The 27347-nt window shown below is 43.3% G+C and overlaps 1 protein-coding gene across 4 annotated transcripts; it reads left to right on the top strand.

Moving 5' to 3' along the window:
- The first annotated feature begins 321 nt into the window (after window positions 1–321).
- On the top strand, window positions 322–25846 carry LOC138060868 (ferrochelatase, mitochondrial). Of its 4 annotated transcripts, none has more exons than XM_068925028.1 (11): window positions 322–407; window positions 4590–4701; window positions 6662–6781; window positions 7213–7361; window positions 13607–13741; window positions 14274–14380; window positions 16568–16666; window positions 18550–18657; window positions 19629–19793; window positions 20234–20293; window positions 20709–25846. In XM_068925028.1, exons 2-11 carry the CDS (start codon window positions 4610–4612, stop codon window positions 20841–20843), a joined length of 1170 nt encoding a protein of 389 aa, XP_068781129.1. In that variant the 5' UTR covers window positions 322–407; window positions 4590–4609; the 3' UTR covers window positions 20844–25846. The 4 variants fall into 4 exon arrangements, with proteins under 4 accessions (XP_068781129.1, XP_068781130.1, XP_068781127.1 ...); XM_068925029.1 differs by having other exon boundaries at window positions 386–545; XM_068925026.1 differs by lacking the exon at window positions 322–407 and adding an exon at window positions 498–634.
- The last annotated feature ends 1501 nt before the right edge of the window (window positions 25847–27347 follow it).

Below are 27347 nucleotides of genomic sequence, written 5' to 3'. Positions count from 1 at the left end.
CAGTCCCCAGCCACCAGTCAGGAGTAACACGTCCCTTCTCATGCTTAAGATTTACTGAAATCAAGCTGTAGTTATGGGCTTCCACGACACGATTCAGTCTGCTCAAGTGCTATTAATTTGGGGCTGGTTTTGGTGTAACTTGGGGTTGCAGAAGAAAGTCATCAAAATGGTTAGAAGCACAAAAGGAACTGAAAGAACACAACAGTGCTATACTGAGAAGGAAGCGCGTTTACTGAGAAGGACACAAGGACGAGAAGAGAAACGGAGCTGCTGTGCAGGGAGGAGAGAGCCGAGTCCAAAGGGAGTCTGGACATCCAAAGCGGAAGTCAAAGTACAAGCGTCGGTGACGAATATCCTCCGATACTGAAAGCACTTGCAATAGCAGGGCTGAGCGCAAGGGCTGAACGGTGGGTAGTGCCCCATAGTTAAAAAAGAGCAAAAAAAGAGAAGCTACGCTTCCTTATCGGGAAAGAAAACAGCTGATGCGAGCAGCTGCGAGCTTACTGACCCGGCCTCAACAGTACCCAAGGAGGGAAGGAGAAAAGGCATGAAGATACTGGGTCAAGTAACGGGCCAAATTACAGGGCGGGTTTATGAGAGATGTCAGGGTCCCGCAGCACAGCTCCGGCAGAAGGTACTTCGCCTGGCGGCGGCGTGCCGCGCGCCTCTGGCCGCGCAGGGCAGCCTGCGCTTTCTTGTGGAGACCTGCTGCGCTAGCGGGCTGCAGCGAACCCGCGCGCTGAGCCCATCACACCTCTCCCACGCGGCTTTGCTAACGGCGCCCGTTGGGGCCGTTACACCCTCCCCACCCCGGGCTGACGGCGCCCGTTGGGGCCGTTACACCCCTCCCCCCCGCGGGCTGACGGCGCCTGTTGGGGCCGTTACACCCCTCCCCCCCGCGGGCTGACGGCGCCCGTTGGGGCCGTTACACCCCTCCCCACCCCGGGCTGACGGCGCCCGTTGGGGCCGTTACACCCCTCCCCCCCCCGGGCTAACGGTGCCCGTTGGGGCCGTTACACCCCTCCCCCCCGCGGGCTAACGGCGCCCGTTGGAGCTGTTACACCTCCCCTTCCCCCCGGGCTAACGGTGCCCGTTGGGGCCGTTACACCCCTCCCCACCCCGGGCTGACGGCGCCCGTTGGAGCTGTTACACCCCTCCCCCCGCCCCGGGGTTAACGGCGCCCGTTGGGGCCGTTACACCCCTCCCCGCCCCCGCTGGCGCCGCTCTCTCCCTTCCCGCCCAGCGCCCGTTGGGGCCGTTAGAGCCGTTCCTCGCGCGCGGCCGGCAGGCGCCCCACTCCCGCCGCGCGGGGCCGGAGACGGGGACGGGGCCGGGGCCGGGGTCGGGGACGGGGACGGGGTCACCCCGCCGCGACGGCCGCCCGGGCAGGACCCGCCCCCGCCGGCGGAGCAGCGGGCGGAGCGGGGGTGGCGCCCCGCCTGCGGCCGGCCCCTCGCGGCGGGCCCGGCGAGCGCATGTCCGCCCGGCGGGGAGGGACCGGGGGGCGGCGGCTGAGGCGGTGGTGAGCCCCGCGCTGCCCTCGGCCCCCCCGCCATCACCACCGCCGCCGCCGCCTGAGGGAATGTACCGCGCTGCCGCCAACATGGCTGCTGCCGCCGCCGCCGGGCGCGTGGCGGGTCGCGGTGAGTCTGCCGCGGCGTGTCCGGGGCCGGGCCGAGCCGAACCGAACCGGGCCGGGGGGCTGGGGCAGCGGCCGTCTGCGGCAGGCAGCCCGCGGGGGGGGGGGGGGAGCGCTGAGGAGAGGAGAGCAGGGGCCGCCGCCGCCGCCGCCGGGACCGCGTTACACAACGGGCTCCGCCAGGGAAGCGCCTTTGCATAACGCGATCAGCCGCGGCGGGGCCGGCGCTCCCCGCCCCCCCCGGCCCGGCCCGGCCCGGCTCGGCTCGGCTCGGCTCGGCTCGGCCCGGGAGGAGCAGGAGCGCGGCGGGAGCGGGACCCGGAGGCGCCCGGCCGTCCCGCAGGCTCCGGCGCGGGTGTCTCGCTCAGCTGACTGGAGACCTGTGACCCGACAGGGAAGCAAGGTGGCTCCTTTTTTGGGTCCCGCGTTAAAAAAAAAAAAAAAGTCTCCTGGATTAACCAGGCGTTTTGGTGCGTGTCGCAACTGAGTGACCCGGAGCTGCCCTGGACGGCGTCTGTGTCGCTAGCAGCGTGTTTTGTGAGCCGCGAGGTCTCTTCTCTTCGTTTCTCGCCCAAGCAGTAAGCGACCAGTGGCTGAAACTTCAGTCGTACTGTAGAAGGGGCCTCGGGACATCCCCACCGTGCTTTTTATTCTTTGAAAAGTGCAATACGGAGAACGTCTTCCCCCCGCAAAGGGTGGCCAGGCAGGTGCTTCAGCCGCCTTCCCGCAGCCCAAGTCCTCTTCCAAGCTGAGGGGGCCACAGGGAGTCTGTCTCCAGGGGCGCCGCGTATTCGGGCGGGTAAAGGTAGCGTGTGCGTTTTGGCAAATAAATCTGAGAAGACTCTGGTGCCTGTTTAAGTCTAAAAGGGATTCTTAATAACGTGGCTTAGCAATCGCGTTTTACAAACTGTTCTTTAGAGACTTGGAAAAAAGCAGGTGAGAAGGGAAAGGTATAATGATTGTTTTTCATCTAAATGAAGTGGACTGTGAGGCTTTGGGATTTTTTTTTTTTTGCCTTGGTAAGAAACTTGTGTTTTGCTGGTATCTTACTTGGTATTTTAAACTTCGTATCAGGATTTTAAGTTTTTTTTTTTTTAAATGTTTTATGTAAGAGTCATCCTTGTTTAAGAACCCCCGGTCTTAAACAGGTACTGTAACAAAACATGAATAACAAATGTAGTCTTAAGTAAATTTCACAGCTATCTTTATGCTGTTAATATACATAATACAAACATATAGTGCGATTTAGAATGTGCAGTCACTTTTAGGTACTCCTTAAAATGGGAGCTTTTTTCCTTACTGTTTGGTGAATATAACTCATTTTTTCAGTTACTGCTTCAACAGCAAAGTAACTTAATGTTGTGTTGCTCGTAAAGAGGCATTGCTGTACCTGCACCGGCTTGGAGACGTACTGAAATCAGTCGAAATGAGGGTATATGTGGGAGAAGAATGTTATTGGGTCTTGGTTCCAGAGGATAAAACGATTATGCTAATCTTAAAATTTATAAAAACCCTTTGATCAATGTTCCACCAAGATGGAATCATCCTTGTTGCATGTCCTGTGCGTTTTGTTGCATGTGTTTTATGATGCAGGTAGAAAGATGCATTGCACACAAATACTGTACAGCATTTGTTTTACGTAACTAAAGGTGAGGTTTGTGCAAGATCAGTGCTACCATTGAAGCTTCTTTCTGCAGTTCTGTGTAATTTTTGTTTATAGCATTATTTTTGAAGCATTGATGATCTTAAGAACTGGAAGAAGAACATAAACGTTTGAAGAGGAAAAGAATCTTTCTGGCAGCAGCCATGCTTAAGTTGCATGAAGTTGCTGAGATTGCAGCCTTTTATATCACTACACATACATAATTCCACAAGTACACACAGCTTATCCCAAATAAGAAGCTGTGTTTTCAAGATGCTTTCCACTTTCAGTGATTTCAGCAGGTCTTGAGGGTGTTCAGCATCTTTTTAGCATCTTATTAGAGGACTGTGAACTGTAAGAAGATCTCAGCGGGATCCCTGTGGATTCCCATGCAATAATACTGGGGCTCAATGGCTGCTGGAACTCCTACAGTCTAAGGAGGGAATCGCACCAACGTACTGCTGAGGAGCCTGAGATGCAGAATTTGACAAGGCTTTTCATCTTGGACGATTCACACTGTTGTTGCACTTAAAAATATGATGTAATGACTATAAACTTCTGAAGAGGACCAAAACACTGCTTACAGTGTGCTTTTTCAAAGCATGTGTGTGAAGCAAAGCATCGTCCATTTTTGGGCCATGTTTTGGCTGAGGCTGGAGTCCAGGAGTAACAGAAAAAGTCTAGTTCAAGTAATGAGAAAGAAGGCTCCCTACATCCGTGGGTAGATGGATTCTGGAATTGCTGCTTGATGTACTCAACGTAGGGTCAAACTAAGGAACTGTGTGCGGCCCACAGTGCTGCCTTACGTTGCTAACAGTTTACCGAAGACCCCAGATTAATGAATGTCTAACCAAGAAGTGGTGTAGATATACTTAGCCTGTTTAGAGCTAGCTTAGGTACATCTGTACCATGATAAATTATGTAGCTTGGCATACTTCTTTCCCTAGTGCTGTTAGCCCTAGGTAGTTTCTGTTGTGTTGTCACCAGATGTTTTAAACTCGTCGTTGGAGTTTAAAAATTAATGAAGCTTTAGGGGAAGTGAAAGAAAAAAACCCAGGACTTGTTTCTTTTAGATACTAGGCAATAACCTAAAAAGGCTATTAATGTACACTGTATTTAAAAAGAGACAAAACCTTGCAATTTTATGAAATGTTTTGATTCGAGGACCTGGAGTTTAAGGGAGGAAATGCCAAATAGCGCGACACTGCCAAGCGTATTTCTGTAGCTGTTGAGGGACTAGTGTGTGTCTGGTGAAGAGAGCCCTCAGCCTGGTGCAAGATTAACAAAGAATTGTTATCTTTCCTCTAGTTGTACAAAGCAGCAGTCAAATGAGGGTCCCAGTGCGATGGAGAAGTCAGGCAGCTGCAGCTGCAGCCACAGCAACAAAAAGCACAAAACCTCAAATTCAGCCAGAAGCGCGGTAAGTTTGCAATGAGGTGTGGGTGGGTGTGACTTTATTTAATTGCCCTCTGTCTCTCTCTGATATGGTATGCTGCTTTACTTACGTAGCAAAAGTGGTTATGTTATAAAACACAGCAGTCATGGGGATTGGCCTAAGGTTAGGGTTGTGGGGTGTGGTTTTTTTTTTTTGGGGGGGGGGCATTATCTAGCTGGCTGTATTCGCTGAGCCTCTTGTTTTTCACACTTCTATGTTCTTCTATGTTCTATGTTTCACACTTCTAAGTTCTATGAGGCAAGGATTGTCTTACTTGTTCTCTGTGGAATGAAACGAGGCACTGGCCCATGACATGGGCTGGAAGAAGTGCAGAAATAATACTCTATTGTTTGTTCTTTTTCTATTATTATTTGGGTTTCTGCTTCCTGGTTTTTGTTCAGCAACTTCTTAATAAACCCTCTAGGCAGGAGGGAATGGAAACAGGTTCCTGGTCACTAAGATAGGCTTAGGCTCCTTTGAGTCCTCCTTTCATTCATCGGACTTCTAGCTTTAACAGGAGAATGTCAAAGTTCCCCAGTGCATCCCTGACTTTCCAAATAGGTGTGACACTCTCTGGAGGTGAGAAATCTTGGCAACTGGAATCCTTCAGGTTGTGGAAATGTGTTTTGTTTTTTTTTGCTTTGTTTTGTTTTGTTTTTTAATCTCCACCTCCTGGGTGAGAGTTCTGACTAGCAGCTTTTTATATAAAGAGGTGGTACCACCATCTGCTGTAGTGAGAGGGAAGTTAGTCTTGCTGAGTTCTTGTCAAAAAGAAGGGTGTTCTTTGGACGGGACTTGGAGCCCTGTCTGGACAGAAGTGCTTATGTGCCCCCAGCACTTGGCATGTTTAATGCAGGAAAGAGATGATACTGAGCACCCTGCCATTTAGCATTGTTGGCTCAGTCTCAGGTCCTGGTCTAATTTGTTTTCTGGATCAAGTTTCTCAGTGTGCCCCAACATTTCTAAAGGCACATTGTCCCTAGTCGTGGAATCTACTTTCAGGGTTGGATGTTACAGCACATAACTTGTTGCTGTTTAAATTTTATTTCGTTAGGTAGAACTTTGTCTTTCTCCTGCCATTTTCTCTTGGGCTGTAGAATGTGTATACGACCTAAGCATCTGACTTGCTTTCAGAATGGCAAGTGAAACAGTTCTTGGAAATCTCCATTTAAATCTGTCTGTCTCCCACATGTGTTTTCGCCTATTCATGAGCCCCTGATGCAGGGCTTGTGATGGACTCTGTGCTGGTAGAAGGTAGATGTAGTTCTGTTGTGCACTGCTGCTCTCTGGCACGTCCTTTACTCTTTCTTGGCATCTCTTTTCAGTTGGGAGGCAGCATGTGTTGAAAATATAACTGGCAGACTTATTTCGTCAGGGATTTTCCCCATTCCCATTCATAGTCTGCTGGCCATTTATGCCTGGCTTTGACCCACTTTTCCCCTTTGAACAGTGTGTCAGACCTGCACATAGAAAACCCATTGTGGGGGCAGGGAGGAAGCTGAACTTATTTTATATGTAGAAAGGCTCTTCACTTCTTTCATGGCCTCAGGAGATAAGATGTCTTTCTAAAGTAAAGATGGAAAAAACCCCAATGTGAGTAGCTCATCTATTTTCTAAGGAAACAGCTGTTTAGTTTAGTTTAAAATTACAGCTGGAGTTCAACTGAGATGGTTCCTTGGACCTTATTTTATAACTTCCCTTAGTGTTCAGCTGCAAGCTAATTTTCTCAGTATACTTCCAATTAAGCTCAGTGTTTCAAGATGATTGCTCTTACTGTTCACTGCCTATTCATGCCTGTAGTTCATATTTTTGCTTAAACAGGGTTAACTTTTAAATAGAGTGCTACTTCTGCAGAAGACAAATGCAGGAGGATAAGCTGATTATCTTGCAATTTTAAAAAAGCAGTACGTCACTAGGATTTGAAATGTCTGTTTTGTTTCTGTAGGAAACCTAAAACGGGAATCTTGATGTTAAACATGGGAGGTCCAGAAAGGCTGGATGATGTGCATGATTTCTTACTCCGTCTCTTCTTGGACAGAGATCTAATGACGCTTCCAGCACAAAAGTAAGAAACAGTGGGAACTTCTGTGTTAGGGTCAGTGCTAAGTGTTGCTGTTTTAGCTGTATGCTCAGACTTTAAGAACTGTTATGTATTTCAACATTTCTTAAGAGTGACGATCTGTTTTAATTGTCTTGGGACCAATTAGCACAAGAAAGTGTTGTAATTCTGTGGGAAGTGTTGGATATAGTGGGAAGTGTTGGAATGCCAAGATTGTTATCTTAACTTCTAAATGCAAACTGTGGTTTACTGTCAACTAGCAAATTTGAGAAGCGGGATGGAATACAGCATTGAACAAGCCATGCAATTAATGACAGTTCTAGTTACTAGTCTGCTATAGCTTAGAGGGATTCCTAAAGAGACCCCACTCCACCTTTGGGGAGGAGGGAGACGACTGGGGTTATGGTACTAACAGGTGTGGCTTTTGAATGCTTTAGTAAATTAGCACCATTCATTGCTAAACGCCGCACCCCGAGAATCCAGGAACAATACAGCAGGATTGGAGGCGGATCACCAATCAAAAAGTGGACGGCGGTGCAGGGAGAAGGCATGGTGAAACTGTTGGACAGAATGTCTCCTCACACTGGTACTGCTTTATTCCACTGTTCTTATCAAAAGCTTGTTTTGTCTGATGTGTTGGAAATGTATGTTTCTAAAGTAGCTTTTGCTTCTTGCTGTTATTGCGAGTGTGAGCAGTGTTTTGTGTTCTGCTTAGAAACCACAGTAAAAATATTGCAAAAGTTCTTGCTCTTTAAAAAGTCAGCATATGCAAGGCACGGGGTTCCTGTGCCTGCGAATATGTTTTTGTGCTGCGGTCATTTCTGTGACTGCATGGGAGAATAGGTTTAATTTTGCACAGTAGATTGCTGTCCGTACTCACTGAACCTGCAGCGACAGAGTAGCACCACAATCCAACCAACAATGAAACGTTTACCCACCTTCTCAGGCTGGATGCAGTTCGTGCTGTGGTCCTGATGCCTCCTCCATCTGTGCCTGAGGTAACTGGTTTAAAAGCTGACCTGGGTATGTCCACTCTTAGACACTTTTGGCATGTTTCATCATGCATATCTTCAGTCATTAAGAAGCTAGGTATCTGGCATAAACTGATGGTCCCTGGTCCCTCTCTCATCGAGTGAGAGTAGGGCATATTGAGAGATTGATTCAGCATATCCTAGGATCATTGTCAGAGGTGGCGGAAGGCGGAGGAGGGAAACTTACCCTCTAAAGGTACCCTGTCTCTCTCCTAGGAAGAAACCTACATGACTACATTATACAAGGAGATGGAGCTTTGAGGCCGTTGGCAGGATAATCTCATGTAGTTGTAGTTCTGCAGTTTTCTTGACTGTGAGGAGGTAGGGTGGGAGAATGCTGATCTCTGAGCCTGTGTGAGTGCACGCATATGTGCACATGCATGCACACATTAAAATTCTGTTTATCTAGGGTTTCTTGGTTGCTTGTGTTCTGCGCACTGAGGCTATTGAGTTTCTACAGCAGGAGATTCCATCCCTCTGTGAAATGCCTGGCCGCCGCCTCGTGGCTGTTTCTTGTAGCTAACTCCAGAACTGCTCAAGGACAGCGGCCACAAAATTGCAATATTCAACGGTCAGGGCTCAGAGGACAGTGCAGTAATTCCTACCCCTGTAGTTTCATCCTGAGAGTGCATTTCCCAGTATGGGACTAGCTCAGCTGGGAGATTGTGCAGTGACTGTCTTACATAAGACAGCTCTGATGCCAGAACTTAATTCTCTAAAGCCCTTCGTATTTGGCTTTGTTATGTCAGCGTGAGCCTGAACGATAGGTAACGTTACGCGTGGGAGGGTGTCAGGAGCCTCAGATATTCTCCCAGGCCCCAGATCTGTTTTCATTCCTTTAAAATGTCCTTCTGCAGCTATTGCCTGTGTGTATCCAGAGTTCTTGAAACTTTGACTGAATTTGTAACCCTTAATAAGGAATAAAAGATGTAACACCAATTAGGCCTGACTGCAGGACTGAAGAGGATGTCAGTGGGAAGAAAAGATACTATTTCATAGTTGAAACTGCAGGGCTGGGTTGAGTAATAGCTGTTGGCCCCACCCAAGGGCACGAGCTGGAGATAAGGCCAAATGGTTTGGTTTGGGTGGAAGTAGATACTGTCTTTGCTAGTTCTTCCTTGGCTGTGAGTGAGCTTGAAAGGTGAATAAAATTTCCATCCGCTCTATCAAATTCGCTCAATCTCTTTGAACCTGGGCTCTCTCACAGCAAAGAGGTGCGAGACTTCTATGGGTTATCCTGTGCTTAGGTACTTGGGTAGCACTGGTATAATGGAAAACCCATGCAGATTCTTGTGGAAAAGCCCTTTTACTGAGGGCTTAAGTTAATGTGTGTTTTATCTCGTAATTGGAATGGGCTAAGTGTGCAAACATAGGCAGTTGTATCACTCACCTGATGTTAATCTGCTGTGATTCAGGCATGTTTAATCCCTCCCTCCTAAAACTTCATACCAAATTCGTACATAAGCCATTTTTAACTCGGGTTAAATGTATTCAAATGTATTTACAGCAGAATTTGCACCACTTTAGCAAAACTACTTTCAGCTGGGTTGTTAGCTGAATTAGACTTCAGTTGGTATTGTCTCATGCTCAGTTAGCAGCTGTGAAGAACTAGAAATCTTGGTTCCTCTTCTGTCTTTTTCTGAAAGTGATAGACTATTTGTGTCTGTTACCTTTTGTGCCTCGGTTTCTTGCCGTGTGACATTAAAACCATGATATTAATAAATAAAGCGGCAGCTCTAGGAATCAAACTTCCACATCCACATAGCAGCTCAAGGATAGTGGCAGTCTTCTGTCACTTGCCTCTCATGCTGTCACGGTATAGGCTAAAAAGACAATGAACCATCGCTGTTTTGACAGAAGCCAGGAGAAACAATGATGTGATGGTTGTTCTGTCTGAAGTGAGCTACGTGGGGGTCACCTTTGTTCTCGTGAGTTGTTTCTCTGCATTATGCTTTTTGTTCTTGTCGCAACAAGCTGCCTCTGTGAGTAAAGGAATTAACAAGACCACTAAGCTGCCCATTGAGTTCCTCACCAACGTGTTTGCTTCAGGTATTTCTCATCCTGCCACTCCAGTATGAGCACTAAAAATTTTTAGTAGAAGTAAGATGCTGAAGTAAGAGAAGCCAAAGGAGGGAGATCTCCGTTCTCTTCAGCTCAGCAGCTTTACGCTGGTGGTTGCTGCAAGCATTCTTTTCCCTTCAGTTTCTGTGGCCTTGCAGTCTTTTGCTGATGCAATATTGGCATGTCAGGGAATCCCCCTGTGTGTCTGACAATGCACGTTCTTTGATTCCCAGCTATATTGTAATTCTTTGTAGGACCTACTTCAGACTTGTGTAGGAAAGGATTAGAGATAGAAGGTTGGTAGAAGGGTCTGGAAGAGGTGGAAAAATAGCAGTCTTTGAAGACTAGGGCCAAAATTCTTCCTTTCATTCATTCCAAACACAGCTGTCACAGATTTGTTCATTTAGGTCATATTCCTTTCCCTCTCCCCTCCTGTCCCCCACAGATGCTACTGTGCAGTTTAATTCCAGCTAATTCCAGCTGCAGTCCTTGAAAGTACAGTCAAAGCCTGGAGCTGAAACTGTGCCCTGTTATGGCATCAAAACCAGTAGTGTTTTTAGTAAAAGTAGCCTCTGAAGGGTCAGGCTTGCAGCAGGTTCTGAAGATAAAACTTAAGAAGTGTTATCTGCTTTTTCTCAGAGTGCCGCTCCAACTTGCTTTTGTTTGGTGACCGTTTTTCTGAAGTCATATCTGGCTCTATCTGCTGTTGCCGTTCTTACATCTGGCCTGATAACGTTGTTCAAAGACCTGCTTTATCACCTAGCAGTAGCTGCAGTCTTAAAATTTGAATGTGCTAATCACTTTCTTCAGCAATTCAAGTAATTTTGCAGTGACATCAAGTACTGTGTTGCTTCAGAATAGCTTGAAACAGCTAAATGTACTTCTAGATTGAGCTATATATTTTGGATTATTGTGTACTCACCTTGAACACTTTGTGTGGGGGCACTGATGACAAGTACTGTTAATGCATAACCTGCAGGTTGTGGTGGTAACACATGAGATGCATGGTGAAGAAGAAATACTTTGCATGCTTTCATTTTCCTGATCTGGATTTTAACTTTGTAGGGTGGTAGAGTTTTCAGTTGGTTATGTATTTACAGTTGCTGAAGACTTTATTTTAGACAGTATCAATAACCACCCGTAAAATTCCCTCTTGAATATCGCAAGTCAGTAAATTGATTTATTTACCTGTTTGACATGTCCCACTTTGACACTGGGACCAATATCGAGTAGTAAATAAACAGCGTCACCCACATCATCTGGGTGGGAACAACACAATTTCAAAATGAAGCTTTATTGTTACAGGCAGCTGTCTGAAAAATGAACAGAATTCTGCCTTCCTTAATGAATAGGATTGGGTAGGCCCAGTAGTCTGTTTGAATAAATCATACAGGTATGATGATACAAAAATCCATTTCTATTGTGTTGTTTTTCTTATGGTAGTATTGAGTAGGCTAATATTTAGCAATTTTAATGATAAATGTGCCTTCTTAAAATATAGTTAAAACAATAAAGAAAGCAAACTGTTCTTAGTATTTCTTACAAGTCATATTTCAGTTGAGATTCCCTTCTAGCTGTCAGAAGAACGAAAGACCTGAGGCCACGTTGTTTACTTTGATTGGCAACTGTCTTCTCTTGGTGGAAGGAGCTGTCATTTAATCTGAGTAGTCCTGATTCTGACTGCACCTGTAAATCGTATATGCATATGCCCACGTGAAAATCTCTCCTTTGCTGCCTGTGCTCCAAGATGAAACATAATACAGTGAGAATACACCAAGAAGTTCCCTAGTTGCTCAGAGTTTTTCCCAGTATGTCCCTTCCCAGGTTAGAGCCATACTGTCTTCCCTCTGGTTAGTCAATTTTTTTTTGATGTCATTTAAAAATGTTAATGAGGTTGCTGCCCCCAGGGCTGCTGAAGTTGGGTCATTATTTGCGACTGCTCCCAGCAGTGAGCTCTCTTGCCTCCTGCAGAGAACTGGGGCCAGCTAAACCTGCTTTCCAAATCCCGCATAAAAGTATAGACTGGAGACCAAACGAGCACATCTGCTTCCTTCAGAAACCTGTTAAATGTTATTTCAGAACTAGTGACCCAGAAACCCTAAAAAAAAGAAACTTTGTTTTTGTTCTCCTAGGAACCTCTGTCCCCTATTAAAAAGCTCCCCCACCTTCCCCCCCCCCCCCCCCGCCCTCACCAAAGAAAACCCTATAGGCTGATTAACCAAAAGAGTAGAGCTGGAAAACAAGAGCATGAAGCATTGTCCTTGGAGGAAAATAGTATTGCTTCCAAACTAAAGTGTTTACGTGCACGAAGACTTCTGTGGAGAAACAGAAACAAACCAGAAATGAAAGAACATGTGTCCCTTATTTGGGACTAGTAATCTCCTGCCCCAAACAACGATCCCTGTCCTTAGGGGCTTATGTGCAAACGGACCAGGCTTATCCAGAGTGGGGGAAGGCATCTTCTCTCGCAAGGAGACTGACCAGAGCAGTTGCATCAAATGACGGTTCCACATTGTGCTGTTTTTAGCTTTGTTTTATAGTGGAGTTAACTAGAGGCAAGGAATAGAAAGTAATGAAATATAAATTTTGTATGTAAATAGAAGGATGAAGGAAAAGATAGAGTGGTGGGGGGGGGAAGGCAAGGAAGCCGGGTGTTTGGAGTTGGAGTTTGAGGGCAGAGAAAGGAGGGTGTGTTGAACAAATGGTTGGTATCCGAGGTAATTCTGTCTAAGAGCCCTCTGCAGTGTCATGACTGAGGCCCTCGTCACATGGCCTCCTTTGTGCGCTGAAGTTGTACTGTTTTGATGACTTCTCCAATGGCGCTTACAGCTTGAAAGGAATAAAGTTAGCTCATTTTCTTGAAATGCCTTATAGGAAGCTAATATCTATAAGGTACAGGGTCTTTTCCTCTTTGAAAAGTGACCCTCTCAAGATGATCCCTGTAGAGCTGAATGTTTCAGGGTTGGCTCACAAAATTGCAGCCTAATTACACTTGAAAGTTTAGGTAAATAAAACTTCCCAGAATGTACAATCTGTTTAAAGAATTTCCTTCATTTTACCAAAAATGTACAGCAGAAAGAAGAAAGCCTCATTTCCCTTAGAAGTTTTGGCATTTTAGTTATTTTGTTGTACTTGAAACATCCTCCCTCTGCCTTTTTTGATTTGACTAAGTAGGTTGATCTGTGCTGCCAGGAAGACTACAACGCTTATGTAGCTGTGGTCTATATTACAACGTAATAGTGTTGATTTAACATCTTTAACACAATTCTACCAATACACTTTTAAATCAGAACTTGTCTAGTAAAATGTCAGAACTCTCTGCAGTCTGAAAACTATGCTATTACTAAGCTAAGCAAAACCAGAAATGTGATGATTCCTGCAGAAACAAATAATAGTGTAAATCACTTGTAAATTCTCCTAACAGCAGAGTAAGTTAACAGCAAAATACTTAGCCAATGAAAGATGTTTTTATATGACAGCAGTTTAGAAAAAATAGCCGGAGAAGTATCAACAGGTTTATTTCAGCACTTTAGGTCTGTCTAGTTTTGTCCTTTGTACTTGTTGGTGAGAGAAGGGGTCAAGACTTCAGCAGTTGGTAGAATTTTTGTTTAGCATTTTGACTGATGGGGCATGCTTCTGAGTAGAGATGACTCATGGGTACTGAAAGGTGATGTTAAAATAAGACTTCTCAGTAGATGTTTTTCATCTGCAATTTCTTTTCCTATGCTTTGGTTGACAGCACCTCACAAATACTACATTGGTTTCCGGTATGTCCACCCTCTGACAGAAGAGGCAATTGAAGAGATGGAGAAAGATGGGATTGAAAGGGCTGTTGCCTTCACGCAGTATCCACAATACAGCTGCTCTACCACAGGTGAGAGCGTATGCGGGAGCAGAATGTGAACAGCAGACAGGTGAATGTAGCCACATATCGGTGAGCCAAAACCAGGGAGCCTCATGCAGTGTGTGAATGCAAGTCTATCCTGTGTTCCTCGAAGTGCCCTTTCCTGTTAGCTTCATCGCCGACTCAGTTTTCTGTATTCTATTATAATGCCTAATTTTTGATAGAGACTTTTAACTAAGGATAGCTTTATGTTAGCGTTGTTATTGTAAGATAAAATATAAACGGAAGGCCCAGGAACACAACTGAGTAAGCTCTCCTTGGAAACTACAGCAAAAACTGTGCTTTAATCAAAGAATGGCTTAGCAAGTTATTCTTGGCTTTTGCATTATTTGGGCTTTATGAGATAATTGTTCCCTTCTGATGTTTTCAGTTCTGATTTACAGTTGTTTTTTTCAATATGTAGCATTTAAAAATATTGAAATAGTTTGCTACAGAATTGTTTTCATCTGACAGGTTATTAATGCCTTGGATGAATTTATGTTCTTAATTCTCTGTGTTTCAGGAAGCAGTTTAAATGCTATTTATCGCTACTATAATAAAAAGGGGGAGAAGCCAAAGATGAAGTGGAGTATAATTGACCGATGGCCCACACATCCCCTTCTTATTCAGGTATAGGTTTGTATGGAAGTCTTTGAAGTTGGCAGTCAGAATGAGACATGTAAACAGAACAGTTTTGATATGGAGTTGTCCAGGGACAGTTGTGGTACCGTGAAATATCCTTTTAAAGTCACTGTTTCATCTGCAAAAAGAAAGTCACAGTTCTTCTGCACGTACTGTGTGTATGCTTCAGCATTCAGGAGACAGATGTACTCATTTACAACTATCATATCGTTCTGTCTGTGTCATCAAATTGACATTTCCTGGGCTTTTCTTAGCTTGGTTAATGTTGGTATCTTTGCATTGCCAGCTGGCTTTAAAACAACAAAAAAAAACTCTCATAAAGCAAATACGGACACTTGAGTTTTCTTTTTAGAAACGTTTGCTACCAGTAAAAACACCATATAATTTTATACAACCAAAACGTTCTGAGGAATCACTTTTTTATGTCAAGTCTTAGTTTCTTACAAGACTTAAAAGGCTTTTAGCTATAGAATATCCTAAAAGGAGATGAACTTGTTTTGTGATTTAGACTATGATTTCGTTTTAAAAAAAAAAAAAAGGCAAAAATAGAGTGCTTCAATTTGAGGGTACGTTTTGATATGCAGTAATGAAACATGTCTTGTGTACTATATCTGAAATTATAAAAGATGGATGATTATTTCATGCCAGACGTTCTGATGCAATGATGTGAGAAAGTGAGCACCCTGTACCTCTTGTTTTAAAAACATAAAATCATATTGTCATAGCAGTGTTGACTGGAAGGGACCTCTGGAGGTCATTAGTCCAGCCTCTTGCTTGAAGCAGGTCTGTAGTTGATACAGGTACACATCATATCCCTTTGTCAGATTCTCATGTGTCAGCAGAGAGGTGTGTAGTTCTAGTCACAGCAGTGGCTGTGGCAGGAGTGATTAAGAGAAACCCTCTTGCTCCTTCATTTTCAGATAAAATGTCATTTTTTTGTCTTTGCTGGAGAGCTCAATGCTTGTTCTCTGGCTTGGATTTTGCAATTTTTGTGGTGTACTGAACAGACTATAAGAACAACTGGAGGAAAGAAAAATGGAACTGCCTGCAGTACGTGAAGTTCCCCTGACAAGCTGATTGAGTGTGATGTGGGATTTGTCTTTGTTAGTAAGCACTCCTCATACCCAGAGTGAAACACCTCAGCAGAGTTTAGCAACCCTTGATATATTTGCAGAATCTACAACATGATGGTTTCCATTAGACAGAGTGGGTACACGTGCACGTTTTTTTTTTGATAAGCCAACCAGTGCATCTCTCCTTAAGCCCAAGGGAGGCTGTAAGTGGATGGCTGGCTCAGTCCCTGATTATAAAATTGAAATGGAAATTAAATTTTAATTTTTGTAATGTTTCTGCCCCATTTTTCACTGTAAAATATCTAAGAAAAGACCACACAGACAGCTACTTCCTGTTACTGTAGCACCATATGTAAGCACTGATGGCCGCTGCTTTTCTGTCTGTACATCCCCTCAGCCTAGCTGTGTTTAAGCAGTATTACAGTTCTCAGTTCAAGCGCTCCTGGTGGGAGTGTGCGGTCAGAAGTGTTCTATTACTTTTTTTGTGTAGCACTAAGAATGTTTTTAGGTGTTGGTTGACAGAGGTTGTCTGTCTCCAATGTTATCCTGTGAGCTGAGATCAGGGTAGAGGTCTCTGAATAAAGTTCTTCTCTTGAACTTGTCTCAACAATCCATGAAGGGACACCTTTCACATAGCAGGTTCTTCTCTGAGGCAATGTTTACATATTTGCTTTAATCCAGTTTAAGTGTAATGGGGCTCTTAAAAAGGATGGTTCTCTCTGCCCCGTTCACTTTCTCTCCCCTTGCCCAAGCAGTTGCATTCATGTGGCCTGCCTGGTCAGGGAACCGTCCTTTGGAAGGAATAAAGGAGAGTTTGTTTGAATTGGCTATATTCTTTCAGTTTCTTACCAGCATCTAAAAGCCATTTTCATTGATTGAAAGTTCACAGGGGCATTTGGTGGTGTTGAGACTGGGCACTCTGTGTGATTACATCCCGAACAACGTGCATGCCGTCTCTCAGCCTTCCCCCACGCATACTGAAATGAGAATTTTGAAGTTCTGAAGGCAACCTAGAACACAGAAGATGCTTGAGTCATTTCTGAGTGCATATTAACTTTTTAGCATTTCCTGATTCAGATCTTTGCTCTTTTTTTCTTAACAGTGCTTTGCTGAACATGTACAGAAGGAACTGGATTTGTTTCCACCTGACAAAAGAAAAGATGTTGTTATCCTTTTCTCGGCTCACTCGCTCCCAATGTCTGTGAGTTGCATCAGGTTGCTTCTGAAATTACTAGACCAGAGTCACTTAGGCTTAGCAGATTGGAAGGTTGTGCAGCTTGCATGCCACAGGATCAGTTATACCTTGGTGTCGTACCTTGTTGTCTACCACTGTTGTAGAAGTGCCAGACAAACAAAAGATGAATCCGTGAGTTGGAGCTGAAGGCCTGACCCAGAGTTGAAGACTAGGCTTGTGAGCTGTTGTTACTTTCCTGCGTGCTTACTCGGATCTGTACTGTTGGCTGCTGTTGAAGATAGGATGCTGGGTTAGGTGGATCTCTGGTTGAATTCAGTATGGCTGCTTTTATAGTATCGCATGTTTGTAAGCTCAAACCTGGATGATAATAGATGGGGAAAATTTGATGTTTTCTCTCTACGAAGTAGTAATATTATTTTTCCTGAAGGAATGGAAATAAAATCTTTGCAAGGTTGCACTAAATGACCTGAACGTTCCACTGCCAGTAACCAACAGCTTCAGCAAAATGGCTTCTAATCGTTGTTCAGAAATACAATCCTGATACCAAAAGGTAACAGTATGTATGTATGAAGGTTGAAGAATGTATCCATCATGTGCAGGAGGAAGAGTAGATGTGAAGCAGCTTCATTATAAGTGTTGTTGGGTAGGAATGCCGTTTTTCTTCTGTGATGAGTCAAGCACTTGATACACCCTACTCAGGGTTCAGTCAAATCACGTGTAATGTGCTTCACCTTTTCAGACGGTCATTTCCCCAGGCTGTTTGCTGTGTGAAGCAAACAGTATGACCAGAAGCTCACTGCTGCACTGGGGGGAAAAAAGGCAACTGATTTTAATGGAATTTTACTCTATTTCTTTTTAGCCCCTGATTTAAACTCTTATGTGTTTGTGCGTTACTTTAAAAAGGTACAGTTGTAACTGCCCAGACACTCTGGGATGTACTCTGGGTATGTAGTAACTTCCACTTATTTTGGGGAGAGACTGGAATAGCTAATTCGGAGAACAGAAATAGGAAAGCCGGTGTGGGGAGTCCTTACTGTTAGAGTACTTCAGAGGGGAGCAGAGAACTCGGGGACGCTCTCTGTCAGAAGTAGCGCAGGCTGGATTCTGCGGTCCCACGCTGGCGGTGGTGCCTGCAGGTCGAGGCCAGGGTGTGGGTGGTGCCCTGGGCCTGTCCCTGGTTGGCACCATTTGCGAGGCCCTGCTGCCATCTAGTGCTTAGCGGCAAAGGCAGATGCTCAGCATCACTTGTCTTGCCGGCTCCTGGGCTGCCTCTGCGCTGTTAGTTATGAATACCTAGTGTGCTCTGTCTCTGAAGCCAGAGGTGGGGACTGACCCATGTCTGCGATATGAAACAACCTTCCTATCAGTGCAGGATTACCACTTGCAGACTGCCTGATGGGAATGGTTCGTGGCCTAGCCTAACTGCCAGACCGTGATTTGGGATTATTTAGAAGAGGTTTAGCAGCATGGGTTGAAAACGGGCCAAGCGCTCTTCTAACAGTTTGTCTGTATTTACACTTGACTTTAAGGTCTTGCATTTGATTTACTTGTGCGCATATAAACTTAGAGGTTCCAGGCCTTTGCACGTTGGGCTTGCTAAAATAGTGGTGAGAAGCAGTCCGTGTCCTACAGACTAAGCAACCACTCTTTAGAACAGCTGAAGTGATCTCAGGATGCCAAAAGACGTTATAACCTTTATAATGTCATTGTGTTGTAGGTAAATGCTGTGTTTTCCTAGGTAAATGATTATTTTGTCTTTGCCTGTAGGGTTTTTGTTTGGTTTCTTTCTCCCCTCTTTTTAAGAGTAGCAAATGCATCTTAGTCTTTAGATGGACTTTGCACAAATATGTTCCTGTGGAATTAAAAGGGCTGGTGTCTTTGTGTTGAAGGTAGTGAACCGCGGTGATCCATATCCTCAAGAAGTGGGAGCTACTGTCCAAGGAGTCATGGAGAGGCTGAACTATTCCAATCCTTACCGGCTTGTGTGGCAGTCCAAGGTATGTGCTCAAGAAAAAAATATAAAGCCTTCCGTCCCTATATAGCTCTTCAGCTATTACAGTTTATGATCTTTTCTTCCAACTTTGTCCATAACCTCAGGGCCTTTTTTACTGTTTGCAGGAGTATTTCTGCTATAGTAGAGCCTTCATCTTTTGCTCGTGTTTGGCTTTTTCAGATACTCTTTATCCACAGATTCTTGCTTTTTAAGAGAGATTTTGCATCATTTTAAACTAGATTTTTGATGTGACTGCTAGAAAATCTTTGATCTCATGTTATTCAGATAAGCATTTTTCTTTGTCTGTCAGAGAGAAGAATCAAGCACCCACTGGATTTCTGTGTTGCTTTTTGAGGATCTCTGAGCAATATTTGCAGAAGTTGTCGCTGTGAAATAGATATCCTCAATGATAGGAAGCTAATCCAAACAGATGTCAATATTCCTGAGGAAGACTGCTTCCATCACTTTGTTCTTATTACTACTGCAAACACCAAGAAACATTAGTTTCACCAGAATTATGTAGTGCAAGCAGCTTATATCTCAGGGGCATTATGCCTAACGTGCCGTTGTTTTGTTCTAAAGTTGCATGTTATGGTATGTCAGCACCAAGTACTTCACGGATAGTAAAGGGATGAGAAGAGTTTGTTGCATCCTGAAAATGCTTACTGCTTTAACAGACAGGTAAAACCTGTGCAGTAGTGATTAGGTTTGTACTGAACTGAAAACAATTTTAATTCATTTGGATACAAGAATCTCTTTTAAAGCTAGTCCACACACTGTTTTTGGGGAGACTTAAACAGAAGGACTGTGTGTTTTCATCAAGATGTAATAGATAAAGGGAGAGATGTTGTCAAAAATAGACGTACTTGATGTTGTTGAATAATCTAGTCTGTGTTGACCTACTTAAGAAAATTATTAATTTTTTAAAAAATTTAAGAATGATTTATTTTATCTCTTTTTCTCCCTTTCTAACAGGTTGGGCCAATGCCTTGGCTTGGTCCACAGACAGATGAAACCATTAAAGGACTGTGTCAAAGAGGAAAGAAGAACATGTTGTTAGTCCCGATAGCTTTTACAAGTGATCACATTGAAACACTTTATGAGCTGGATATTGAGTATGCCCAAGTTTTAGCAAATGAGGTAAATATTTTAGAGTTTTTGTAATTGCTTGGATAGTGGTACTCTCAAAGGAATTTTTTTTTTTTTTAATCTTTTGAAGTTTTGCTTTGTAGTTACTCTTTGCTATGTGATTTGGGGCAAGTTTTCTTTTTCTGTAAACTCGGAATTAATCTCAACTGGCTGGACTCAAAGGAGTTTTTAGCAGCACAAAAGAGATGGGAAATTTTCTTGAGAGATTGAACTCTCTAAGCTGCTACTATGCTAACTAAAAAGGAAGCATTGGATATTTGGCAGCAAAGTGAAATTTTGCCTTATTGTCGCTTTATTGAAAAACAGGATATCGAATTTAATTCAGTTATTTTGGGACAAATTCTGAGTAATACAAAGAGAAGATTTTGAAAGATAGCTAATGAAGGTTCTAGCAGACTTAACTTTTCTCTTCTTTCTTGTGTTTGATTCAGTGTGGAGTTGAGAACATCAGAAGAGCAGAATCTCTTAATGGAAATCCTCTGTTCTCCAAGGTATGTTGTTTGTTGCAATAGTTGAAGTTTGCAATTGTATGTTTCCTACTGGATTATGGGTGTCTTCACAGATTTTTGAATGGTTCTGAGTTTCAGAACAATCTGTAAACCACAAAGTTTTCTTTTACTGCAGTTTTTAAAAGTCTAGTTTAGAAGTTTGCTTTGCCAAAGAAAAACAGTTTTCTATTCACTTGTCACGTTTTAACGATATGTTTCTTTTCAGATGCTATGCCAATGCAGTTCTAAAATGGGGTTTTCCACTGAAATATAGGGAGATGGTGCTTAAAAAGCAGAATGCAGTCTGACGGATTCACAATTTGGCAATCTCACTAGTCTGTAACACGTACTAATGCGTTTTCTTAATTTTATGCGAGTAGTTTTGCTCACTTCCAGTTTTTAATTAACTGTCTTTCAGGCTCTGGCAGACTTGGTCTATTCACATATCCAGTCGAATGAAATCTGCTCTAAGCAGTTAACCCTCTGCTGTCCGCTCTGTGTAAATCCTGTCTGCAGGGAGACAAAAGCCTTCTTCACTAATCAACAGCTGTGATGGGCAATCTGGGAGAACACTGTTGGATTATACAGGAAACAAACTTTGCCTTGGTGACAATGTAAAGAAAAGGAACTGTTTGATCGAACTCTTCTCTCTGTTGCGTACTTACAGAATGGTAGTCTCACTGACGTTAACCTGAGGAGAACTTGACGTTTTTGTTTTTTTTTTTTTTTTGTGTGTGTAGGAAGTAGGGAAATAAGGGCCTGATCCTATGAGATATGGAGAGACCTCATCTTGCCTAATTCTAATGGGACTTAGCAGGAGCCCAGTATGCACTGAAAAAACTTACAAAGCTTTTATATAATTTGGCTTCTATCTGCTTTGCAGGGAAATTGGCTTCTGTCTATTTTGCAAGAATTTCTTTGTGTGTGGTTTCATCATGATTACATTGATTTCAGCTTTCCGGGTCAAGTGTACAATTATTTGCTTTGTTTATGCTTATGGTACAGTATAGCCAGCACAGTCACCAGTTGTCTCTTCTGACAGTGATCTTTTCATATAGGTTTTGAAGATCAAGTGACTTCTAATGCTTTTTAAAATAACATATATTTTTTTAGAACATAAGGATAAGGTTTTGTTTTGTTTTTCCTGCCAGAGGCTTCCTATGAATGCTTAGCTATGATAGTAGATCTCCCAAGATTTGTTTACACTTTCTAGAAGAACACGTTCATTATCTTCAGGAAAGCCCTGTGTTTGGAGAGCATAAAACGAAAGAAAGAATCTTGCTTGGGCGATGCTGAGGAATGTGCTCAGTTGAAACCGACTCTCTAGGTTTCAAGTCTAGGAGCCATCAACAGGGCATGTTGGAACGTGTTGGCTCATCTTTTTTTTTTTTTTTTAATTATTATTAAAAGGGCTTTCTCTGGTTGAGTAAACTTAGGAAGTCAGACTTGCTCTCCAGAAGTTTTATAGATGTGCTCTGTGTTTTTTGCTGTGTCACAGTGCTGTGGTTTTTGGGGGATACCTATGGAGCTATGTAGGTAGAACTGGCCTAACTTAATTGATGCTGTCATTTAGAACTGAGATGATAAATTGGGAGTAAATTATATGGTAGATGCCCGAGAGGAGAGCAGGCTACCCCTTGTGTTGAAAGCTGTGTGCTTTTTTCAGGTTTAGATCCCGTAGTCTGAAGCTGAAATCCATCTGTTGGATTTCTGACACTTGCAGTGGGTCTGGAGTATGCACCCATAATCCATCTAAATTGCTTGTTTTGGCAGGCATTTGGATGCCTCAGGACTGTCTGAATCCACTTCTAAGTAGTGTTAGTTTTGTAGAGTGAAAAACCTTTTTAGGGCAACACTCTTTTCACTGTCAACACCAGGACAGATGTCCAGGTTAGTCTTGGGACAGGAGGGGATTTTGTTTCCCCTGGCTGGTCACCACATAACATTTCTGACCTTGGGACCTGAAGTAGTTCAGGGCAAAAGTACCGCAGCACCTCAGTTAATGGTCTTTCACTCCAGGCCTGTCCTGGGATGAAGGAAGAGCAAAGCTGTGACCAGTGTTCTGTGGCATTGAGCCATTACGAGTATTAGTCTAGCTGTTAGCTTCTTGGATATAAACGTTTATGTGATTAGCACTGAAATGCCAGTCCTTTGGCAATGCAGGTTGTTTTCAGACAGAGACCCTCTGTAAACTGAGGACCAGCTAATCGTAAGATTTGAAGAAGCAGAATTCATGCTACTCGGACAGTTTTATTTGCTTATATAATTAAGAAGCATGAACAGTTTGAACCTCTGATATTTTTAATGATAAGGTTGTTTAAAAAGAAAATAGGCCCCTGTTGGTGTAACAAGGGCTTACTCTATTGTTTTGACCATAAACATATGGTTCCCTTGTTCTAAAATATGTTAGAAGAATTAAACCTAGGATATTAAAGAAATAAGTGGGTGCTGTGTTGATCAGCCAGTGGGCCGCATACTGTTGTGGAGTGATGTAAGCTGTACCCTCCTGCCTTTCTGGGACCCATGGCCTAATATGTCTTGAGAGTTGAATGAAGTGTCTCTACTGCCATACTGCAGCTTCTGAGTGTGATTATGGTGAGACAGACTTAAACTCCTCCAGTGACAGAACCTCCCTACACTACTGCTGCTATCCCTTGTTGCTTCAGCAGAAAGAAGTCTTCCTTAACCCTTTGTTTCTATGCCTATTCTCAGTAGCAGGGGCAGGTCTGCAGAAGAAGCCAAGGATATGAGACCATGCTGCCTGTCCAGGGCTTTGACTTCCAGCACCTTGCTCTATTTTTAGTGCTTTCTGACTAGTAGAGATGGATGGTTTTCAAGCAGTGGGAGAATCTGTAGGGCAGTTTTTCTCCTTTTGTGGACATGAGTGGAGACTGGGCTTTTGAATGTCTATGTTGAATGGGACCGTAGCAGGGTGGCAAGGCGCTACGTAGCCAAAACCGTCTCCCTCCAGGAGCTTCAGTCGCCTTTAAACCTTTCAGTTCTGGTTCAAGTGTGCTCTCTTGTCTGCCTTGGCATGGAAAGTACCAGAGTTCTCCAAGTGGCTGCTAGCCCTGCGGGGAGCCCTTGTGTACATCTCCAGCCTCCTGTCCTTGCCCCGTTCCTAGTCTCCACTCGTCGTGTTGGCAGGAAAATGGAACACTAAGAGCCCATTGCTGCCCTCGCTCAGATGGCGTTGGTAGAGTTGTTGCCTGTGTATGGAAGGGTGAAATTTTCAAGGAAAGGCTTTGATGAATCAATGTCAAAAGAATAACAATGTTTGCAGTGTATGTGAGGAGCGAACTTTGACCTTATGTCTCTCTTTGAAGAACTGCTTCTCTCCATTCCCACTTCTCTGCTTCACGCTTGTGGGTTGGTAGCAAACAGTCTATTTTATAAAATGTTCCTACTGATACCTCTGTAAGTTGAGGGGTATATTGACCTTCAAATCCAGGTTGTGACCAGCACTTTTGCACATGTGAAGCTATAAATATAGACTGGCTTTTTATTTCCCTACTAGAGGTGGTAGGGAAAATATTAGCTGGCATTAATTATGAGACATTATATTTGTCCCCAGTAATAGAAGGTATTTAAAATTCACTTTTAAAGTGCTAACCACAAGTGAGATAATTACTAGGCCTGTTTAGGCTATTGTTACTACTAGACCATAATGTAGAAATCACTTAATTTTCTAGCTTTTAGCAGATGGATCATGTCTTATTGAGTTGGTGGGGTTTTTCATTTTGTTGAACAGAGCGTATGGTATCACACTGTCTACTATTTCACAAAAGTTATTTTGTCTCAATGCAACATCAACAAGCCTGCTGAAAGACTACCTTAGCAAGTTAGCTAGCAGCTCTACTGATTATTTTTAATAGAAATCTGTCTTTTTTCCCTTGCATTTAAAAATTAAATAAAAAAAAGAAATCGCAGACACTGATAACAGTGGGAATTCTGTTGCCATTGAAATGTTCTGATCATGGGTTTTATGTTTGGAAGCATTTATAACTATGCTAACTAACAGTGGAATTCATTTGACCTTACTTTAGATGCTTACAATGCAGATGTCAATATCTGAGCTAGTCTCCTAGGCACTGTTTATGGTCAAAAGGTGTCTTCTAATAAGTACTTCTGAGAAATGATTCATCTTCTCTTGAGACAGATGTCCACAACAGGTTGGATGATTTCAGCCCTGTTGCTGCCTCCCTGTGAAGGGAGCTTGGTGCACTAGCTCAGATGTGGTTAGCTACCTTGCAGCTGTCTAAAATAAGGAGAGACGAAGCCCATCCTGATGGGTTTTGAAATGTTCCGTTTATGTGCCTTCTTGTTGTGCAGCACTCTACCAATGCTTTGTAGCTACTGTAAAAGGGAGACTGTAGTCTCACTTAATTCTACATTTATGCATTTGGTTTGCCCCTGTGGCAGATTTAAAATATTTGGTGCTATTAACTCAGGCCCCAGTCTTTTCAGATCCTGACCACTTTCTGCTCTGATTGAATTGATTTGAAAATATGAAGGTGCCAGCATCTGAGACGCTCAAGTCCTTGGACGATAATCTTAATTTGTGGGGTTTTTTTGTTACTAATTATACTCCTTTTACAGTACTTTGTTTCATTTGCAAATGTTTTTCATTTACATTTACCTTGACAAAAAAGTCACCAGTGGAAGTGAGTTTAAGTGATCTGTTGAGGCAGTGTTGTGTCTGAGGATTTCGTTAATAAGAGCTGAGTCTTCAGGCTGGAATTCTAGAGCTGAGGGGCTTTGGAGGCAGTGCGATGTTACTGTCCCCTTGCCTAGGCTTTTTTGTTGTTGTTTTTGTGCTAATGCTGCTGCTTGTGGTGCAGTTTGCAGTGCAGGCTCACAAACAATTGGCACACCTGAGACTGCAGGCCAGGGATCAAAATCTTCAAACCGACACTCCCAGTATTGTGGAGCTCTGACCTGAGTATGTGGTTTCAAAACAGAGGAATTCAGAGATGGAGCCCTTGATGTCCTAAGGAAAGAAGTGGGAAATAAAGACGTTTACAAATGGAATGTTTTGAAGAATTTGCTCATGATTAGACTGTCCTCCTGCTTTAACTCTCTTTTTGCCTTTTCTTTGGTTGATATAAGTTTTTTCTCTCTTGGAGTTTAAAAAAAATCTGCTTACTTGGCTGCATTTTGGAAAATGTGATAGCTTCCAAAAGTGGTGCTGTAATACTGAAAGGTGTGTGGGTAGTATCTGTGAGCTAACATTCTGGTCCTCCTTTGTAAGAGGATTTTACAGTTGAACTTAGTGGGAACGGGATTTTCCTGGAAATACCTAAAAGCTCACTTTATTCCCTCTCTGCCACAACCAGAGAGTGGGAAATTATGAAGTGTAAGATGCAAAAGAGAGAAGTTCCTTTTATTTTTTTAATACCAATGTGTACAAATACTTGCTTTCAGTTCAAGATACAGATTTTAGATTGAACAAGAACTTCCATTAAGGGTAACACAAACAATTTGTATAACCGTACTGTGTATCATTTGCCATAAAGATGGAATTTCGATTAAAGTTTTTTTGAAAGAAATAACCAAGCTATGTGTCCGAGTAAGCAAGTTTTTTCAGTGATATTTGATGTCCTCTCTGTTCCTTTCTTTTTCTCTGGGCCAGAAAGCAAAACCATATTTGGCGCTCATTGAGCAGCATTTTGATTCAGATCAGTAGTGGATTTTGAAGCCAATATTTCCTTCCCCCTTACAGAGTGTTGATTCACTTTGTGCACCAATTTCAATAGATGTTCAGCTGAACTCCTTTGAATGGAAACGCTCTGGATGTGCACCAAATATGCTCCAATAGGGGCAAAAGGATCTGAACCAAAGACAGCTTTGAATCCGGTTTAATGTTTGGTCCAAGGAACCAGACTAAATGTTACCTGAAGTAAAGTACCCAAATGGCTTGTAATGTAGATGCAGAGCCTCAGCAGGCACTGTGATATAATCTGTTCTCATTGTGCCAAACTAGTTGCTATGTAGATGAAGCCATGATGGGTCCATCCATTAGGCTTTCAAGGAAAATAAGGGCTTCTGGATTCACAGTCCTTCAGTATCCCGTTGGATGTGTGAGGGTGGAGTTCACTGATAAAGTTCTTTGAGTGGCATCCTTTATGTAAGTATTCCTACATATTTTTGTAGATTGAATTCTGCAGTAACCAAAGCCTTTCATTCTGCTAGTGCAGACTTGTCCGTATATATAATCTCTTAGTAGTTACTGCAACATCTGGCTTGGTATTTCAAAAGCATAGTTTCATATTGCCTTCACTTCCCTGACCACCTACTCGCTGTGGCAATTGAACTCTAATATCATTTTAACTGATCGCTTGGTGGTTGTGACAATTATACAAGGCTTTCATATAAGAAACTACCTACCTCTTGCACAGAGAGCAATACCTTCATTTGTAGTTTTCTGTATAAGGTGTCAAACTCCTCAGGGTGGGCCTTGGTTTTGAGGGCACAGTCTGTTCTTCTGTAGATGAAAGTGTATTCTGGCTAGACTATGTTCCCCTCACCAGACCTCCTGTGCTATGTATTTGCCATGATCTTGCAAGTGTCTCGGACAATGCCAAGTGACACAGGATATGGAAGGGGAAGTGGCTGCATGTGATACGATTTCTTCATACCAAGACCCAGCTACACAGGGGATGATAACAAGCTTGCAGAAGGTATGGGATTTAGCATCAGTCTGAGCATGATTTTTTGGAAAAATAGACTCAAGAAGAGGGTGAATAAAGATTTGCTCTAGTTTTGAATCCCACATGCAACTGTTAGTTTATTTAGTTATCTATTAACAGTCTCTAGGCAGCTTATTTCTTATGTTAAAAATTAAGTGCTTGATTGATTATTTTCTAGGATAGTGATGGGAGTTGTGCTATATGTAAGCTGATCCATTAGCGAGCTCTCATTACTAGATGGTTGTGATGGGGAGGGAGAGATATGAATAGATGGGAAGAGTGAAAGAGAGTGGTGGTTTTATTTGATTTCTTTCCTCTGCTATTTCAGTTTCAGCAGCATTGCCAAAGTGACTTTTCTCCTTCAAAAG

This window comes from Struthio camelus, chromosome W (genome assembly GCF_040807025.1).
Source record: "Struthio camelus isolate bStrCam1 chromosome W, bStrCam1.hap1, whole genome shotgun sequence".
NCBI classification, from domain to species: Eukaryota; Metazoa; Chordata; class Aves; order Struthioniformes; family Struthionidae; genus Struthio; species Struthio camelus.
The sequence above is the reverse complement of the archived record's forward strand: the minus strand, read 5'-3'. Positions and strand labels throughout refer to the sequence as shown.